Genomic DNA, 20,922 nt, shown 5'->3' with positions numbered 1-20,922 from the left:
AGACTAATACAAGTGTATCAAAGAGTTCAAAAACATCTCATGAGTCTACGAACTATTAGTTTCAGACATGTTAGACGAGAAGCCACAAACTAGCGGACTCTCTAGCCAACCAAGGGGTGATTAATTCAGAGTGAAAATTTGAAATGAAGTGGCATGAGATGACTCAGGGTAGAGTAAAAGCTCTATGCAAAGAACAAGTGGTAGAAGATAGAGAAATTTTTAAATATTGGGCCAGAGGAAAAGGTACTGAATTAAGATGTCTAAATAGGTTCGATCTCAGTTCTTATTGAAATTTGGTACCGAAGGATAGGTGGTTCCCTTAGGCTTTGATCTTTGGCCTAGGGAAAAGTGTCCAAAAGAATTTAATTTTTCTCCTAAAGTGACTTTATTATTTTATAAAGTTAAATCTAATTTAAAAGTGACTTTAAGTGATAAAGTTACTAAGTCTAATTTTAAAGTAAATGAAAAATTAGAAAGGAAAAGTGACTTTGGAAATAAATGACTAAGTGGGTCTTTATTAAAGTGGGGTGAATTAAAAAATAGAAAGTGAGATTTAAATGAGCATTTAATCTCAGCCATTGATCTAAATCTATTTCAGCCATTGGATTTAGAGATCACCCAAAAGTCACTTGGATCACCCAAAAGTCACTTGGAGTTATATTAAAGGAGGAAAAGGAGGAAAAGGTCATTCATTCTTTCATGAGCAGATTGGGAGAATGAGAGCAAGAGAGCAAGAGAGATTTCTGAGCAGGGAGGAGAAGGAGACAACAGCTTGACACACATTCCAAGGTAGCAGTTGAGCAGATTTGTACAGCTGATTCAACACACAGTGAAAGGCAGATTTTTTCACAAAAATCGAGGAGCAGTTTGCTGATTTTTCTGCACACAAAACGGAGGCCGTACAACATTTATTGTTGTCCTGTTTGCCGTAATTTCCAGATTGTTGTGAGGCACGGGAAAGGAGATAAGTTGTAAATTTGCTTGCTGATTTTTTTGCTGAATAATTCTCACTGTAAAAAGGCAATTTTCAGAAATAAAGAAGAGCTCTCAAACTGGTTTTCCCCAAGAGTTGTAGGGGGCTTTTCCAGAGTCAAGTTGACCAAAAATATCAGTGTTTTAATGTGTTTTAATGGCTGTTTTTGATTGCTGATTTTTAATTCTGCAATTTCCAGCATTCTGAAAAATTTCCAGAATTTGTGTTTTCAGCGATATTTATTTTTTTTCAGTCTGTTAAATGTATGGTTATGGGAATGGGCATTTAACTACATGGGAGAAATAAGGAGAAACTAAAAACCGGGGTGGGAAAACAGAGATTTTTACATGGTATCGGAGCTTGAGTGCTGAAGGGCAGTTTGGGACAGCAAAAGGAAAAATTACAGTTGCTGATTTTTCACTCAGAAAATTCCAGCAAGCTGATTTTTTCATAAACAACAGTTTTATCTTTACTACAATAGTGCTATTTTTCAGTTTTAGGACAGCAGGATGTCATTGGGATTGAGGGTGGAGGATAGGCTGGATGGGCATATAAATTACAGTGTTTGGAAGGAGAGAATGCAGAGTATCTTTGAGGAGGCAGAAAGTTTGGGATATCATGGTGCATACCGCACAGAACCCTGTTGTTGTGCCCACTGATGTTACTCAGTTGGTTGAGTATAAAAAGAAGAACAATAATGGTAAGAGGCCGATTCTAGACAGAATCAAAGACCATTGCATTCCTCATGTGAGAGGAAAGAGCAAGGCCCATGAGATGTGGACAGCATTGTCCAATCTCTACCAGAGTACCAATGAGAACGGGAAGATGGTCCTGAAGGAGAAGCTGAAGAACATTAAGATGGGGAATGATAGTGCAGCTGGATATATCACAAAGATTACCAATGTGAGAGATGAGTTGGCAGCGATTGGAGAGGCCATTCCATCCACTGAGTTGGTGCGTATTGCAGTGAATGGCCTCCCCCGTTCATGGTTGAACTTTGGTGATGGGGTTTGTGCACGTGAGACCCTTCCCACATGGGAGAGGTTTTGGGATGATTGTATTTAGACAGAGATCAGGAAAGGACAGCTTGGGGCAGCCAAGCCAGTTGAGCAGGATGAGGACGTAGCACTGATGGCAGGAGACAAGAAAGGCAAAGGGAAGAAGCAGGCTTCCACAAGCAATGGTGGGGGCAAAGGCAAAGGTAAAGGTAAACAGGGGAACACACAGAAGGACTATTCCAAGGTGAAGTGTTGGAATTGTCAGAAGATGGGACACTATGCAGTTGTGTGTCCGGAGAAGAAGAAGAAGAAGGGGAAGAACCACGACGTGGCATATCCTGCTTAACTAAACTTACGTACATTTCCTTTAAAAATATAAAGTTCCGGTGTTTACAGGACGTTGATAAAGCAATCCATTTTTGCTTTGAGGCAGTTTTTTCAGTTAGAGGTACTCAGGCTGGAGTTCACTAACATCTCTCTTATTATATAGCTCCCTATTTGTTTTTCCCTTCCCCTATTAAAATCATATATATAAATCCCCTATGTAAATACCCCTCCCTGGCAATATAGCCATATTTTCTACTAAGTCCGGGAAATCTCAATCCATCTGGGACTGTTTTTAGCCCATCCGAGTCATTGAGGAACTGGTTTGACATCTGGTCGGCCAGCAACCTACCCCTTAGCCCCACAAACCCCCAAAAAACCACATTCCGCCCCTAACCCAAAGTCCCTGTACATAAACATTAGCCCGCGCCTTTATTTAACCCCATAAACCCATTTTTCTAAAAGTTTATAACCCATCCGCCGCCCGCATTAATTTCAGAATATTCCCGCGAATATTCCCGCCCGTTAACACCCTGTCCCGTCGCATTCGCCGCCAGTCGTCCGATCGATAGCCCCGCAGATCTACGACTGGCGGGCATCCTCTTCCCTGACGCGCTCGGCCTTTAACGCTCGGGAGTTCGGCGGTTTTGCCGCCGTACTCCCGCCACGCGTCATGCGTCGGGCTGTGGCGGAGCCCCTCCCACCGAAACCACCATCCCCCATAAGCGGTGCGCCATTTACCGCTTACCGCCCTGCCAGGTGACGTCACCACCACGTCACCCCCCTGCACAGTCATGCCCACGTCACCCCCCCTGTACAGTCACCCGCCTGCGTGGCCTCCTGCCACGTCACTGCCACGTGTCCCGCCACCGTACCTGCCACGTCATCGACCGTACGTGATGACATCATGCTGACGTCATCCCGCCACGTCGCCCTGCTGACGTCATGCTGACGTCACCCGCCGTACAATGTTGACGTCATGCTGACGTCATCAACCCTTTTTGACGCAGAGGCGCGAAAATCGCACTTCGGAGCCCCGGAATCGAATTCTGAGGCAGTTTTTGATGAGCGATTTGCACCTATCGCTCATCGTAGGATTTTTTGGGCTAGAATAGAGAATCTTCAGGGAATCTTTAAGGAATCTTCGCCCCATACAGCCCCAGGAAGCCCGAAAAGGCACAGAAATGATCCGTTTTCTTCACAGAGCATACCAAAATGATCAGAAGACAATTCCAGATGATACAAAGGCCGAACAACGGCCATTTACTGGTGATTAGACACGCAACACAGCAGATCAGCAGCCCAGATTTTGTCAGAGAGTATCAGTGGAAGAAAGGACGCTAGAAAGAATCAGTCATAATTTTGTAGGGGCTCGAGGCACCTGAGCATTGATGAAGCCCCCAGAAAATCAAATCGATAAGCATCAGCCCATCCTTGCCTTCAAATCACTGTTAAAACATTTAAAGCATCAAGACAGCAAGGAAGCAGAGACCCATACCCATTTATTGCAGAAGGCACTGCAGCAAGCCACCGAGGACAACACCATTCATACAGTTTTGACACATCGGCCCTGAGCACGGTCCAAGACATTCTTTGCATTTATTTTTAGAGAGAATTAGGTCAAGTAGTCATTCTTATGACCTAATTAGGTCAAAATGTAATAAAGGAAACTCTGCAGAGAGTTCTTTGCCCTATATATACCACACTCTGTATAGTTTTAAGGGTGGGTTAATTGGTATTTTTCACGAGAGACTCGCTGTGTATACCTGAATCTTTCTGTAATCAAAGATTGCTTAAAGCTTGGAGAACGACTGTCTGTTGTTGATGAATGTGTTGAAGAGTTTGAGATGGAATTCTTGCGCTGCGGCTCGAAGCAATAAGTGCCTCTTATCTCTATTTATGCGTTTTCCATTATCTAAATAGCAGGAAAAAAGAATAGCCTAGAATTAGTTAACTACTCTCTACACTCAATTCCTACTGTTTCTTGATGTTTTCCTCTGAATGAATTGGTTATGAACATTGAATTCCTTTTGGCTCATTTTTACCCCAGTTCGCCTATGTTGGCCAATTATCTAGGAATTCTTAACTGCTCCTAGGTAGCGCCTTGTTACCCCCTTTTCTAATCTGTTGGAGAGATTCTTAACTGCCTCTCTTTCTTTAGCATTCTTGCCATCCCTTGAATCTGAAAGTTGCTTCTGCCTCAGTCATCTTGCTCCATTTTCCCCTCCCTGTTATTAAGGAAAAACAACAGCAGTTCCCCTCCTCGACTCCACGCCCAATGGTTTGAAACATTCAGACTATACTCAACCTCTCTACCTGAAAGTGTCAGTTTTCCCGCCAAAACTCAATCAAACCCTTGTGCATCATATCTAGACTAAAATCACCCCTTTCAACGAAGCTAAATCATAAAGAGAGAGCCCTCTCTGACCGCAGACAGGCTAGGGCCTGCGGTCCAAAGTTGGTTTGTAGTTACCTCGGACGTATCCCTTTGGGGAGTCAAAAGGGACAACCTGAGTGATAACACCTTCGAAGAGTGTCTGGTATGCATTGTCGAATTCAAGATCGCTCTTGTAAATATTCGGCCAACCCGAAGTCTCGTGGCCATAGGAGTCGAGCACAGTGATTAGCGTCATGACTGGTGGTCGGTTGAGGTAGTCTAGAAAATTATTGGTGTTTCCCTTCTTGTACTTAATGTTCAAATTAAATTGTTGCAGGTATGTGGAACATTTTTAATGGTGATCGTTCCGCAACTTCCCTTATGTCTGTATGAATTCCAGGGGTTGGTGGTTTGTGTGGATGACCATTTTCTTCCCCATAATGTAATGCTTCCATTGATGACAGGCCTTCAAAATGGAATACATTCCTTTGTCATGAGTGGGATACTTTTGGACTGTGTCTGAAAGTGTTTCACTGTGGTAAGCCATTGAATGTCCCTGTTGAGTAAGAGCTGCACCAATAACATAGTCGGAGACGTCTATCTCAATCTGAAATGGTTGTTACAGGTTTGGTAATGTGGGCACTGGTGCAGAGCAGAGGCGATGCTTCAACTAAAAAAAAAAACCTTCTATTGGGTTTCAGACCAAAAACCCTTTGCTTTAGCTTCACCCTTGGTGACTTGCCTTAAAGGCCAAGTGATATGAGAGAACCCCAACACAAACATGAGGTAGAAATTGGAAAGACCCAGAAAGTTGCAGAGCTTTGTTAAAGTGGTTGGGGCTGAAAAATCCCAAATGACTTATATCTTGACTGGATCTACATCCTTTTCCACTTCTCAAAGCCGCACCACACGTCAAGGACTGGTGGGAAATCTACTATGAGAAAAAGGGTGAGATGGAATCCTCACTATTTTCAGTCACACCGACTTGGGATTCTTTCCGAGATGTCGGCAAGGAACAATATAACCCTTTCAGGAGCTATGAAGATAAATACATAAAGTGGAACATGATACGACAGGGAAGGGACCAAGATTTTCCAAATTTGACAAATGTTTTCCATACCCTACACACAAAATTGGGTGTCAAGGATTCTAAGCAGAATTTGGTACTCAAGTACCGTGACTACCTACAAAAGTATATCAAGGATGAGATGGATTTCCTGGGCATCTCCTCACTCATCACGGCATACCGATACATTGTCAGGATTAATCATAAGTTTAAATAGAAGAAGTAAGACTTTGGATCTACAAATCTGACGTAAAGAAAAGGCACCCCCAAACCATAGAGCAGAGGCCAAAGCCAAGGTGGGGCAACTTAGGACAACTTGTCGAAGCTGCAAATAAATAAAAACACCCTCAAGATAATGAAGGACATGGGAAAATGGTATGAGTTCCATAAGAGCTCCACTCACAACACAAGTGTGTCGAGCCAAGCAATCACTGGTGCTTGAGCTGAAGGCTTCCAAATTAGATGCATGTTTCGACTCTGAGTCAAAACCCGACAAGGGGAATAAACAAGGAAATAAATGAAACTGACTGGAGATCTAGGTGGAATAGGCGGGTGGCCACCAATATGTACTTGGATCAACTCTACGGTAGGACATGGAGGCATACACTAGTTGATGAAAAGTTTCTTGTCTGCGAGATCTATCAACTATGATATTACCCATCACTAACCCTTTTACTATGATATTACCCATCATGAACCTTGTTACTCTTATCTCCACACTAGAATGACATGTTGACCATGTTAAGTTATCTTCATTGCACTTCCATGTGTCACCTTATGAGTGGCACCATGTGTCATATGGAAAAGGGCCACTTCGGCACCTGAAAGTGTCAAATCTACATGCCATGTGTTCTTTCCATGTCAAGCCATGTCATCATCATGTTGACTTGTCATGCCAACTAGCTTTTTCATCACCAATGTCCTCAAATCACACTTCACCATTTGTCACTTACCACATCACCATCTAGTACTAAGAAAAGCCTAGGGGGGTCTAGCATTTTTCGACATTTTCTTTTGTTAATTTTAAAAGGACCCTAATGCTAAATTCCCATCACTTACAATGTCTCGCAGAGTCTTTCACTATGAATTTTTTCAACTATGCAATCATCCTCAAGTGTCAATAAAAATTTTCTTGTTTAGAACCTCCATGTCATGAACATGGAAACAAATGTTAGTTAAGGAAAAGATTTGCTATCCTAAGAAGTTTCTCAATAACAAATTTTTTCAATCACATCCTCCCATCACCTACGAAGTTCGTCACCATGGAGATGTCAATTGTCATGAACATTCCCATCCCGCAAACTATATTAATCACAAAGTCTATCAGCCAAGTGCAAGCATGTGATTTGGAACCTTTCCAAACTTTGAACTGCAATAACACTTAATCCCTTAGGATTTTTTCAAAGTTTCATATATTTGTGGAAAGGTCTATGAGAGTATTATCCAACTATACACTTTGCAAGAGCACCTCACTTGATTTGCTATAAAAAAAATGTCTTCAAATATGGGCCCTTGAATCATGTATTCAATAGTTTGCAAGTAGTACAAGACTCTTCATGCACCAAAAAATGGTGAGTGACAATATCAACAAACTCTCGAACAAACTCCCCTAAATTTGTAGTTCCTTGATACCAATGACTACATTAACATCAATGAAAATCATCTTGTAATCTACTTGACTATATACATATATGTGTGTGTGTATAATATTTTAGTATCAACCATAAATACAATATTTTAATGTTAGTTTATATCTCTCTCTCTCTCTCTCTCTCTCTCTCTCTCTATATATATATATATATATATATATATATATATATATATATATATATATATAAAGAAAATTAAAAAACTTCACAAATCAACATAGATTCATGTTAAGCACAATTTTATTAAGTTTCAAAAGGCTTTAAATCTCAAGTTTAAACATCTTTTAAAGTGAAAAAATTGAAAAAATGTTTACGCCTTAAAAAAAATTCTCTCAACACATTACAAATTATAAATTTTAAGTTAAAATAAATCTATAGTAATATTCTAACATTTATATATTGTGATAATGATTTCATTTCTATTCATTGAATGAAACTATGTTAATAACTATTAGACAATATAAACTTTGAAAAAAAATGATATACATATTACAATTTAATAAATTAGTTTTTATATTATTGAAAATCATGTCTACTTACATTATTAATGATATATTTCAACTTTTTTTAAGAATATTTTCCATAGGACAATTTTTCCCATTTTAAAAATATTATTATAACATTTATTTTCATACTTTTGATTTAAATTTTTTATTCATATTTCATAATTAAATTAAAAAATATTTGTATAATATAATATAATTTGTCTAACTACTGTATAAAATAAAACATTTTATTTGTCTATTTTATTATATATATTAAAGGCTTACTCTAACTTAGAGACAAAATGACTTTTTTTTTACTATTATTTTTTTGGTTAATTTTAATCAAAATCCATTCTAAACAATTGAATTTAAGTTCTATGCATAATTAGAGTGCTCCGAGGGTTTTGAAGAAAATTAAATCTATTTATGTATTCAAAAATATATTTTAAACAACAAAAAAATTTGAAATTAAATTGCAAAATTATATTGCCAAAAAAACCCTATAATAATATTTATATAAACATGGATGTTTATAATAAAAAAATAATAGCAATTCCACTTAACGATCTCAAATATATATATCCTATTCCATGAAGAAAACCATTTACGTTATTTACAAAATTAACTTATAATATTTATAATACTCATTTTATTTTTTATCATTAATAATCGGGACCTTTACAGATACACCAACTAAATGTTCGTTGGAAAGCTGACTTCAATTACTGAAGACATCTCCGCTCTCTAAAGGGATGAGATGAGATGAGGTTGCATATGTGAATGGATTTTGCCACCTCTAAAAATATATTTAACACAAATTTTATATTTCAAGTTGCATTTAAAACTTAAGTTGGTCATCCATATTGATTTTCGTGTCAATGGAAACCGTGTTCTTTACTCTTACACCATATAGACCTTCAAAGAATCTATCTTTGGAATAATAGTCAAATTAATAGTCAAAATCTTTACCTGTCATTAACTGGAAAGAGCTAACCAGTCATATATTGGGTATTTAATGCCTTCAGAGCATCAGGCGACTTAACGCGATAATACGGGAGTGGATAAATTCGGCATTAAATAATATTTACCCACTCCCGTGTTATCGGGCTAAGTGGCTACCCGCTCCCGTGTTATCGGGTTAAGTGGCGTGATGCAGGGTCTTAAATACCCCATATATGGCTAGTTAGCTCCAACCGTCATCAACTTGCCTTTGCAAAAGAAAGCACCTGTTTGATGGTGAATGGGTGTGCTGTTAAGACACTCCTTGCGATAGGTCACCGGTTCAATTCCTCGTGGGTGCTTAGTTTAGTCTTAACATAGAAAAAAAAAAAATATATTCTAACATTTATATATTGTGATAATGATTTCATTTCTATTCATTGAATGAAACTATGTTAATAACTATTAGACAATATAAACTTTGAAAAAAAATGATATACATATTACAATTTAATAAATTAGTTTTTATATTATTGAAAATCATGTCTACTACTCTTACATTATTAATGATATATTTCAACTTTTTTTAAGAATATTTTCCATAGGACAATTTTTCCCATTTTAAAAATATTATTATAACATTTATTTTCATACTTTTGATTTAAATTTTTTATTCATATTTCATAATTAAATTAAAAAATATTTGTATAATATAATATAATTTGTTTAAGTACTGTATAAAATAAAACATTTTATTTGTCTATTTTATTATATATATTAAAGGCTTACTCTAACTTAGAGACAAAATGACTTTTTTTTTACTATTATTTTTCTGGTTAATTTTAATCAAAATCCATTCTAAACAATTGAGTTTAAGTTCTATGCATAATTAGAGTGCTCCGAGGGTTTTGAAAAAGGTTAAATCTATTTATGTATTCAAAAATATATTTTAAACCACAAAAAATTTTGAAATTAAATTGGAAAATTATATTAAAAAAACCCTATAATAATATTTATATAAACATGACGATTTATAATAAAAAAATAATAACAATTCCACTTAACGATCTTAAATATATATATCCTAAGAAAACCATTTAGGTTATTTACATAATTAACTTATAATATTTATAATACTCATTTTATTTTTTATCATTAATAATCGGGACCTTTACAAATACACCAATTAAATGTTCGTTGGAAAGCTGACTTCAATTACTGAAGACATCTCCGCTCTCTAAAGGGATGAGATGAGATGAGGTTGCATATGTGAATGGATTTTGCCACCTCTAAAAATATATTTAACACAAATTTTATATTTCAAGTTGCATTTAAAACTTAAGTTGGTCATCCATATTGATTTTCTTGTGAATGGAAACCGTGTTCTTTACTCTTACACCATATAGACCTGAATCTGTCTTTGGAATAATAGTCAAACTAATAGTGAGAATCTTCACTGGTCTAAGTAGCGTGCTGCTCTGAGGGCATTAAATACCCAATATATGGCTGATTAACTCCAGCCTATACCTTTCATCATTAAATACCCAATATATGGCTGATTAACTCCAGCCTATACCTTTCATCTACTTGACTGGGCATTAAATACCCAATATATGGCTGATTAGCTCCAGCCTATACCTTTCATCTACTTGCCTTATAAAAATATGTCAACATAGAAAATGCAAATATTGAAAAATAAGTTTGTCATGTCAAAATGAGTGGTCACAAGTTTAGGAAGGGGGCTGAGAGTCTTCACCCATACAATTTTGAATGCGAGGGATTTGTCTAAAAATGAGTGGTCATGACTCAGGACTTTGGGCAGAGATTCAGAGTCTTCACCCAGTCACTTCACAATTTTCAATCCACGGGATGCCTGACGGCACGTGGAATTGTTCAACGCAACTTATTAGAGCTTTTACCTAGGAAGTCATGCTACTAGGTCTAATTGGCGTGTTGACTACACTCTGGCCTCGAAGATGTTTACTTTGAAGCTCTCTCTCCCTCCAAGTCCATCTCCTTCTGTTCCAATTACATATCTGCAAAACCCTTCTTGCATTTTTATATATTCGCCTCCTCAGCTGAAGTCTCCACTCATTCATTTTTATCTTCGACAGAATAGCAGTGCTCGAGAATACGTGTTCTTCTTCGCAAATGCAATGCCTCTCACTGTTCAGCTTTGTGTTCTTCTCTTCCTCTGCTCAATCACATCATGTTTCGGCACTCTGTACGACGATTGTCTTCGGAATACATCTACATGTGGGGACGTTGAATTCGCGTATCCTTTTGGGAGCAATGGCAGCGGCTGCGGCGACCCTGACTTCCAGCTACGCTCATGTGATTACGAGAGCCATACTCTGATGAATATCGGTGGAGACGAATATCACATACTGGAGTCCTCTTTCTTGGAGAATAGTAGTACATATAAAATACTGACAATTGTTAACGACAATCTGTGGGGCGGAAAATGTAATTTTTCAGGAAACTATTCTCAATTCTGGAGGCCTGATTCCCATTTTCAGGTTCTGGAGACATACACTAATCTCACGCTTTGGAAGCAGTGCGATCAAGTTCATGAGAACATTAGTGGATCACAGGTGCATAATTTGAGTTTATGTGGCAGTGATTGGTACTACAGTTTGAATCCCCATTTAAATTTGGAGGGCACAACTTTCTGTAACGTATTTCAACTACCAGTTAGACAGAACTTCTCTCAGCAGCCCATTAATAATAAGACTTTAACAGCTCAAGGTTTTGAGGTAACATGGCGTGTGGACCCGAAGAGAGACCAAAGCTGTGAAGTTTGTTTGAAAAGTAATGGATATTGTGGTTTTAACATATCGAAGCCTGCAACGTTTCTTTGTTATTGTCCCGATGGCACATCTGATCCAGAGAAATGCCCCGGCGATGGTAGGTTTCGCGATTCCGTTTTCAAAATTTGATTAGAAAGCTGAAACCTTAAGTGTTTACGGAAAGTTAGTTTAATTGGTAAGTACTTCTGATATAAACACTTTTTTTTATATGAAAGGTCACTCAGTCAATTCTTCTCAACACTCTTTAAAGTAAAAATTAGACTCTCCAGCTGGACTGATCCCTTCCGGTCAATGAACAACATTCCCAAAAAGGAAAAACTGTTTGAATCTCTCGCGTTCTGTCAAGTATGTATTCTCTTACCAATCGCTATGGACCATGCAGGTACTCAAGATAAAGGAGGTCGAAACATGTCGGCGATTATAATAGGTAAATATGATTTCTTCATATTCAGTGTCTCTAATTTAATCTAATACTCGAATTTGCATTTTGTTTCCATCAATATTGTCTTCCGGGTTAGACGAAGATCACTTTGATATCAATTTATCTTTATCTACTGCAGGTTGCTCTGTCGGGGTTGGGCTGACAGCAATAGCATTAGTGCTGCTCATATTGTTTTATGCAAAGAGTAGAAAACCCTCTCCTGGTAGCTCTACTTCAAAGGTGGAGAAATTCCTAAAGGAATATGCTTATGAAATGCCAACCAGATATTCATACTCTCAACTCAAGAAGATCACAAACAACTTTGCAGAAAAGTTGGGAGAAGGAGGTTATGGTGTGGTGTATAAAGGAAAGCTTCGGAACGGAGCCCTAGTGGCTGTTAAGATTCTTGACAGGCATAGGCACAGCGAAACTCAATTCATGAACGAAGTGGCCACCATTGGACGGGTCCATCACATCAATTTGGTTCGGCTGTTGGGGTATTGCTTTGAAAGCTTTACAAGCGCACTGGTATATGAGTACATGGTTAATGGATCTCTGGAGAAGTTTATATTTGCAGAAAAAAAGGGGCAAGTCTTAAGTTGGGAACAATTGTATTCAATTGCTTTGGGTGCTGCTCGTGGAATTGCATATTTACACCAAGATTGCGAGAAGCGCATCATACACTTCGACATCAAACCTCACAATATATTGCTGGACGCCGACTTCACACCAAAAGTTTCTGATTTTGGTCTCGCAAAACTTTGTGGAAAGGAAGACGACCATATATCAATGACAGCCGGGAGAGGGACGCCAGGATATGTTGCGCCAGAGTTGTGTGATAGAGATATGGGTCCTGTTACAGATAAATCAGATGTCTATAGTTTCGGAATGCTTTTGCTAGAGATTGTTGGGGGAAGAAAGAACATCGATTTGAAGGCCAGCCGTTCCAGCCAGTGTTTCTTCCCCGAGTGGGCTTTCAAACTGCTTCAGAGTGGGGAGTTAGCAAGGAGATTGAGAGGGTGGGCAGAAATAGAAGTGGAAGCAGAAGATGAGGAGAAGGCGAGGAGACTCGCAAAAGTTGGGTTGTGGTGCATTCAGTACAACCAGAAAGATCGTCCTTCCATGAGTAGGGTTGTTCAAATGATAGAAGGAAATGGAGATGATGTACCCAATCCTCCCCCATGTTTCAATTCCCGACCAACACCTGAAAATCCCTTACTATGTTCCATGGAAAGATCTTGTTCAATTTAGATTGACTGTATGATAGCAATTTATTCAAACCAAACATTGCACTGCTGTAAATTTTACGCTTCTTCGTTAATTAGTAGCTTTCTTTGAGATTTTACTTTGAAATATCAAAGACGGGGAGCCCTACAATCAATAAGGTGAAGTTAAAAACATAGATGTATTCATGAAATAAACTTGTTAGGTTTTCACCTTCTAGTTTAAGATATCATTGGTTGTTGGTTGGAAAGTGAACTCATAAAAAAAATAAAAATATATTTGAGATCGTTGAAGAGATTTGAGTACATTATAGGGTGGAAAATGAAATAATTCATCAAAGAATTAAGAATACAAATCTAAATATACTATAACAATGAAAGAAGCTTATTTCTTGAAGCCTTATCTTATGATTTGAGATGTCATCGTTTATTGCAAAGTAAACAAACTTCTCCAAAGTTAAGAATGGATGGAGCAGGGTTCTAGGGAAACGCTGTGTTCAGAGTTCTAATTCACCTTCCCCTTTCGTTGTCAATGTGTCTGATTTCAAGACAGATGGGCTATTTTTCTTTATTGCACCCAACCACAACTTGAACGAATTGCGTTGTTTCAATTGACTATTATACTAAAAGTAAACCTCCGTGCCTGTCATGTCAGTGGCTATGCTTGTAGGTAATTTTTTCCACCTGAAGGTAATATTTTTCATGGGATTTATCGGGAAATTTGATGCTGTTATAGCGTTGTTTGAAAGTGTTTGATGCACTGGCTGAATTTAATTTTTTTCCTGTTTGAAAAGAGGTCACTCCTCAAGGTAAGGATTCTCGAGTTGATGATTATGCAGCTTATGATAATTCAGTGAACCTTTTTGTTGCTCATGAAAGTAAATCCTTCTTAAGTATTCTCTTACATTATTACTATTTTATTTAAATTCAAAATAAGAATGTAGGTTTATTGTGAGAATTTAAAAAACATTTTTAAAAATAAAAATAAAATAATAATAATTTAACTATAATAAATTTTTAAATATATTAAATAAGAAATAATATTCAAAATTATTGGAAATATTTTTCCAAAATATTGTGTTTGAACCAACAAACCAAATTGGGTTTTGAATATGAGCAAGAGTGATAGTTGCATAGAAGTATAGCCCTAGCTCCCTCTTTTGATTGTTATAGATATGTAACATTAGGGTAGTGTGGGGTCTCCATTTTGTAGTTATTCAATAATACTTTGTTTTTGTAATCATTTACACAATTTGTCGTTTTTCCAACCTCCACGCACTTCTTCCATACATCTCTATCTTGCATACGACTTCTTGTGCACATGCACTACTTTGCACGATTACTTTTTTGTATTTGTTATTTCTTGCATGCGTTCCTACTCAATGCTATTAATTGTTTCTACCCTAGTTGTTGTCATTACAAAGACTTTGTGGTAGGCAACTCCTACCAAACTTGTCCCAGAGTGCACAAATTTCTTCTATTAATTGTTTCTACCCTAGTTGTTGTCATTACAAAGACTTTGTGGTAGGCAACTCCTACCAAACTTGTCCCAGAGTGCACAAATTTCTTCTTGTTCATGCCTAGCCTCATTTGGGCTCAAATTTCTTCTTGTTCATGCCTAGCCTCATTTGGGCTCCACACATTCGGGCCTCAACACCACTTGAAACCCAACACCTTAATACCTATAAAAAACATATGTACATGCAATTTTCCCTCATATCTATAATTATTTTTTAGCTCTCCCTGCTCATTAAAGCCTCAACACCACTCGAGCCCCTACACATTACTACCTCTACACATTCTATGTACATGGAATTCACCTTGATATCCATAAATATTTTTAAACTCTCCCATTTAGCTCTGGTTGATGAACAATTTAGATGGAAAAATAGTATTGTATTACAGAAGTCTCTCTCAAATTTACATTAGTCTCCCAACCATGGCATAGCTATGCTCATGTGAAGTGAAATTCCTATATTGTTTATGATATGTCAAGGATGTTGTTAGAAGATGGTTCAAATTTCAATTCAAACTTTTCAAAAGTATGTTTATTACTTTATTTATCACGTTGCAGGATTTTTGGAGATATTTTCATGGGCATACCACACAATGTTTGATTATGGAATCTCGAGAGGGGGATTTGTTGAAACTATTTGAAGAGAGGTCGAAAATGTTACATGGGAGGACAATGCAATATTTCTATTATTCTCTCATGTGCATTGTAGGTTTTATAACAAGAAAGACATAATTATTATACAAAGAGTTTGAATCATCCTACACACATGTATTATTATTACAAAAATGACCATGTATTAGAAATGCTAGGCTATAGACTACCCTCCACGCTAGGTCCATTCCACTGCAAAATGAATGATTATTATTCTCTGAAAATTGAACCATAATCTTAATTCCAATATGTGGACATTGTTGGCCATTCTACATAGAAGACAAAATGCTATCATGACGAGAAGTAAATTGTATGGGTATCATACCTTGGGATCATACATAGTTAAATAATTGAAAACTCTTGAATCCATTTATTTACTCGTAAAAGTGGCTAGAAACCTTATGAAAATTATCACTTGAGTTACTATAGGGTTTCCTCAGAGTGCGAAGGTGCGGAGGAAGCTTTCATTGCACTTTCTTTGCACTCCTGCACCTCTACACTTAAACAAATTGCAAAATTATTTTATTGCGACATACATGAACTTAAGTTGAGCTATTGGTTAACAATAACATTAACCACCTCTTAAATCATGACGAGAAGTAAATTGTATGGGTATTATACCTTGGCATCATACTTAGTTAACTAATTGAAAACTTGTGATGCCATTTGTTTGTTGATCAAAGTAGGTAGCTCGACCTTATGAAAATGATCACTCGAGTTGCTATAAGGTTTTCTTAGCGTGTGGAGGTGAGAAGGACACTTTGTTGAGTTTTCCTCGACACTTTAGAATCATGTCTATGTCTAATAAATCATCGCGAACACACCAAAATTCCACAAAACAAACACTTTACATACCAGAAAACATACAATAGTAAATTAATCTAGTGCACAATATATTTTTTCAACCTAGAACTTGTTTATATTAGAACTTTAATGCAACAATTAGGGCTTGGAGTCAACTACTTATGACTACCAATATACCCTAAACATAGTACACTTGACTTACTGAAGGAGTGCTCAACTCAACCCTTTTAATCTACGTACCTTCACAACTTTTGGCAGGTCATTTTTCCCCTCTTATGTTTTTTACAAGAATTCTATGACTTCACAATGCTTCTATTTATTTCTAAAATGACTGAAAATGGGCTCAAAGATCTACCCTCTAATAGTCCTCTTGCTCCTTGAATATGCCTGCTATTGGGGACTTCAACGCCTTCCCCCTCATTGTCTCTCGACTGCTCCAAGGATGACATAACTTAGGGCTTCTAGGTAGCCCAAACATCTATGAATTTACACACCAAATATCATAGAACTTTGGGAATAATGTTTTCCCTCTTAAAAGTGATAAATCAACTTCTTATTCACTGTTTAAAAGTGATAAACCAATGAATCCCTTACTGAATTTATTAAACTTAGGGCATCACCAATAGGTCAAACATAATCCTCTTTTCTCCTTCAAAGATAATAGATATAAGGATCAACAAACAACTCTCTTATCATTGGTTTTCCACACATGAAATCTTTGAACTGGGGATCAAAAAACCATCCCCCACAACAGTGATAAGACTACCCTTTATCAATATACTTAGGGCTTGTATATTGTTTACCAAAAACTGGACTTAAACCACTACATCAACCTAGCATAAATCACTTTAAAATCAATCGTTTACCTCTAAAGACACCTCCTCTAGAAGCTTTGAAGGGCGCAATTCTATGCATAAATTACTCAGGTATTTGACAATCTTTCAGGGCTCTTTTACCAGCCATAGGTATGCCCTAATTTGGCCTATACAAGCCTCCAAACATGTGCATAAAACCTCATGTCTAGGGATTTAACCCTCTGTGTTGATCCTTGAGGATATGTGACCCTTATGCCTGCAACATACTAGGCATTACAACCCTCCTAAACACACATTACAGGGGTCTCTGCCCTCTTATAAGAGCTAGACCTTTTTCAATCCTATTCATAGAAATTTACCCTTCAACAAGTTCCCAGAACTTCATCCAAATCATACATCGAACAACTCCACCTACTCATCCAATCCAAAACTTAGGAAAACAGAAACAAACATGTATTTCGTCACTCTCTAGGTTTTCTCCTTAGATTTGTGGCTCTTCATACTAGTTTTCACTTTGATTAAAGCTCTTGATATGTTCTACAAATGATAACAACCTCTCCTCTACTTATAATTACTATGAGGGTAACAATAGGCCCTTAAGGGGCATCACTTAAATACAGGAAAACTTAACTTTATTTGATAAAACCCAAACTAACATTAAAAAAGAGATTTCTTCCATTTTATTTAGTCACATAATGATGCGCTAGGTGCCCCTTAGCCCATCAAGGGTTCCCCTCATCCATCTATGATTAAAAAGTGATTTTCTTGACTTAGTTTCCACGCACAACTTTGGATAAAAAACCCACTTCTTGGGAACATTTCCCAAAAACCAGTTTTGTGAGTCAACTTCTCATAAACTTAATAACCTAGGGGTTGTGGGAGTACCACCCAAACTACACAATTCAAGATGCCTTCATTGTGCTTCCTCCACACTCCCACAATTACACACTTAAATAATTGTGAAATTATTTTACTGCTTTTCCAAGTCACCTCTAGTGATGGCAGAATGGTTGCTTCTTACAACATGCCTCCCTCTTATTGAAAATTTCGACAGTCATTTGAAGGAAACCAATTCTAGAAGTAACACAATTAGGACTATCACAAGATCTTATATTTCGAGCAAGTTGCGATGATGTGCATGTGTCTGTGTGAGTGTGTGTGTATGTAAATATATATAGATCTCTCTCTCTCTCTCTCTCTCTCTCTATATATATATATATATATATATATATATATATATATATATGATGTTATCTTTTGTAGAAGCTTTCATTATGTAGAAGCTTTCTCATTGTGTGGAATGTGAGGTTCATAGAAAAGGTTGTACAATGAAAGCTTCCTATGCACCTCCGCACTCTACATTGCATAAACCAATGGGTCTAGAATATTGTCAATGTAATATTCTAAATGAAATACTATTGGGTAGTGAATGCAATGAAGTGAGATATTCCAAATACAAGTAAATTGAATATTGTAAGATATGTTGAAATACTAATTATTAGTTAGATATCTAGTTATTTTATATGAAAGTGTTCATATTGGCAACAAAAGAAACACATAGTTTATTTTTCTACTCTGCACCTTCATTGAAATGGGGAATGGGAACACTATTTGTGGTGTTCCAATTGAGAAAGGAATGTGAAAATATTTTTTCAAAGTGTTTCAATATTGGAGTCATTGTAGATCTTTTTATTCATACTAAAACCATTTTGATTTATCTCTCATGAATGGAAATTTTATTAGTGCATCATAAGGAATGTATATTGACAGAGTTACTAAAGGATTTCTAGGTTTAGTGTTACTTTTTTTTTCCTTTTTCTATTCTCATCTTCATTGGAAACTATGGAAATCATAAACTTGACCATTGAAGATAATTCATGGTAGGGAGGTAGTACTAATCAATATTGACTGGGAGAATTTAAAGGTACTCAATTTGGAATTCAGAACAGAAGAATTGACAAGGTTATTCATATGTTTTTTGTATATTTTATGTCGATTTTATGTTTTTTATTATGAATTCTGACAAGTATCTAATTTGAAATTTTTTTGGTTAGTTTTAGATTTGGTTTTAATGTTTATTATGTGCCTCCAAATATCACACAGTTGAAATTATCTTTTACATAATTGGATTGATCTATGAGAAGCTATGAAACTGTTGATGGGATGAAATGTACGCCAACAACTAAGAGGGTCTCCACAGTGTTAAGTCCCAATTAGACCTCACACCGTTTGGGATAGTAGCCCCATCTGGTACGTGGGACCGACTGCCACCATGAATGTTTCCACTCTTGGTTATCAAATGTGAAGGTTTCAGAGTGGGGACAAGAACGAAATGCTCAGGGAGTGAAACAAAATTAGCCCAATATTGAAAAATTGTAGAAAGAGGTACAAACAAGTCTAAGCAACAATAAGAACAAATACTCCACGAGAGGGATGAGTCAGCTAAAACCAAATCATACATACACTAAAAAGAAACATGCATAAGTTAATTGCAAAGTATTTCACAATAGTTCACCGACATGGTGAGGAACAAGTAAAAAAAGATTCAAGAGCAGAACATACATGCAACCACTATGTACGAGTCCATAACATATTGTGTGTATGGAAGCTCATATACAAATATAGTGAGGTATGAGACAACTAATACAACCACCATGAGTAAGCATGGGAATGAGTGCCAAAGATAAAGAGCATCTTATTAACATTGCTGCAACTTCAAATACATATAACACAATTGGTCAAAACCCAATAGTGGAACATGGGATGCTCATACCATTGCCTTATGCCAAAGCCCTAACCCCACTGCAAATCCACTCTACTAGCTGCCAAGAGCTGAGTGGCTCTAGTTGTCAAGCATATAAATCAACTATTTATTCCTAGTCTCAACTCAAGTGCTAAATTCCCCTATTCAATGAGGCATGAGGGCAAATTTATAGAGGTTAGGTGACCGTTCAACTACTGTGACGTTTGACGTTCCCTCATTCCCTTTTAGCTACCCTCATGAATCTTAAGCTTACCCACTTATTTATCAAGCATATTACTTAGTACACGCTAAATTGATCTCAACAATAATCGATGGCACCATGATGAGGATCATTGCATACTGATAGCAGAGAGAATTTAAAGAGGAAAGGGAAGGTTTTTAGAAGCCCTAGTGTTGGGTCTCGTTTCCAACACTATTGTGAGCCCAAAAGGCATAAATTGTTGCACTGCGTGTCATTGTGCCTTTCTTACATCCAATCACCTCTTGATGTTGTGTTCTATGTTGAAACCCTAGTTGTGTGGCTTCTGCGAAAAACCCTAGTTTCCTTCTTCCAGGTCATATTCCTTGTTTCTCCTATGATTTACAAGAAAACAATTTATATTATCCACATATATATTGAAAACACGTGGTCACTTAATAAGGTGTCATATTTAATCAAGAAAATAAGAAACAATTGTTATAAAAAATAATTGATTCCCATAACAACATTAAAACATAAATGAAGAAGCACCCATAGACCTAAAATATTTATGTTGAGAATAATCTATCAGGTCTTCTTCGACCCCTCAGTAATATTTAAATTTTCAGCTTTATGGAACCATTCTCGTGCATGAGTATAATAATATGCACTTATTATTTCACACTCGGTTCAAAGGTATATCTGTTATTATTCGGACAACAAGTATCAAATGGAGTTTTTTCGTTTTACCATGTCAAGAGGGTACTGTGACTCTAAGACAACCTTCTCGCCTATATGTTCGTAAATGTTAAATTCGACCTTTCAAGACTACACATTGGTATAGTGCATCCATCCTATTCCCATTTCCTATTACCACGAAGAAGATGTCTTTGATGAGCGAAGAGTTGGACATACATATTCCTTTGGTC

At 36.9% G+C, this 20,922-nt stretch overlaps 1 protein-coding gene across 1 annotated transcript; it reads left to right on the top strand.

Annotated features, from left to right (window-relative positions):
• Positions 1-10,787: 10,787 nt before the first annotated feature.
• Positions 10,788-13,334, top strand: LOC149174694 (LEAF RUST 10 DISEASE-RESISTANCE LOCUS RECEPTOR-LIKE PROTEIN KINASE-like 2.4). Its single transcript, XM_089420931.1, has 4 exons — positions 10,788-11,735; positions 11,789-11,796; positions 11,837-12,048; positions 12,182-13,334. The coding sequence occupies exons 1-4, from the start codon at positions 10,788-10,790 to the stop codon at positions 13,291-13,293; spliced, it is 2,280 nt and encodes a 759-aa protein (XP_089277057.1). The 3' UTR covers positions 13,294-13,334.
• The last annotated feature ends 7,588 nt before the right edge of the window (positions 13,335-20,922 follow it).

This window comes from Pinus tabuliformis, chromosome 4_1, assembly GCF_031772625.1.
Source record: "Pinus tabuliformis cultivar Carrire ecotype Pingquan chromosome 4_1, CPIR1, whole genome shotgun sequence".
Lineage (NCBI taxonomy): Eukaryota > Viridiplantae > Streptophyta > Pinopsida > Pinales > Pinaceae > Pinus > Pinus tabuliformis.
Note: the sequence above shows the minus strand (reverse complement) of the source record. Positions and strands in the feature narration are given on the sequence as shown.

What these genes read in the sequence shown, in the direction of transcription:
- LOC149174694 (XM_089420931.1), top strand. Translation starts at nt 10,788, where the DNA reads ATGTTTACTTTGAAGCTCTCTCTCCCTCCAAGTCCATCTCCTTCTGTT. An exon ending in CATGTCGGCGATTATAATAG is followed by an intron (nt 12,049 to 12,181) that starts GTAAATATGATT and finishes TATCTACTGCAG; the next exon opens with GTTGCTCTGTCGGGGTTGGG.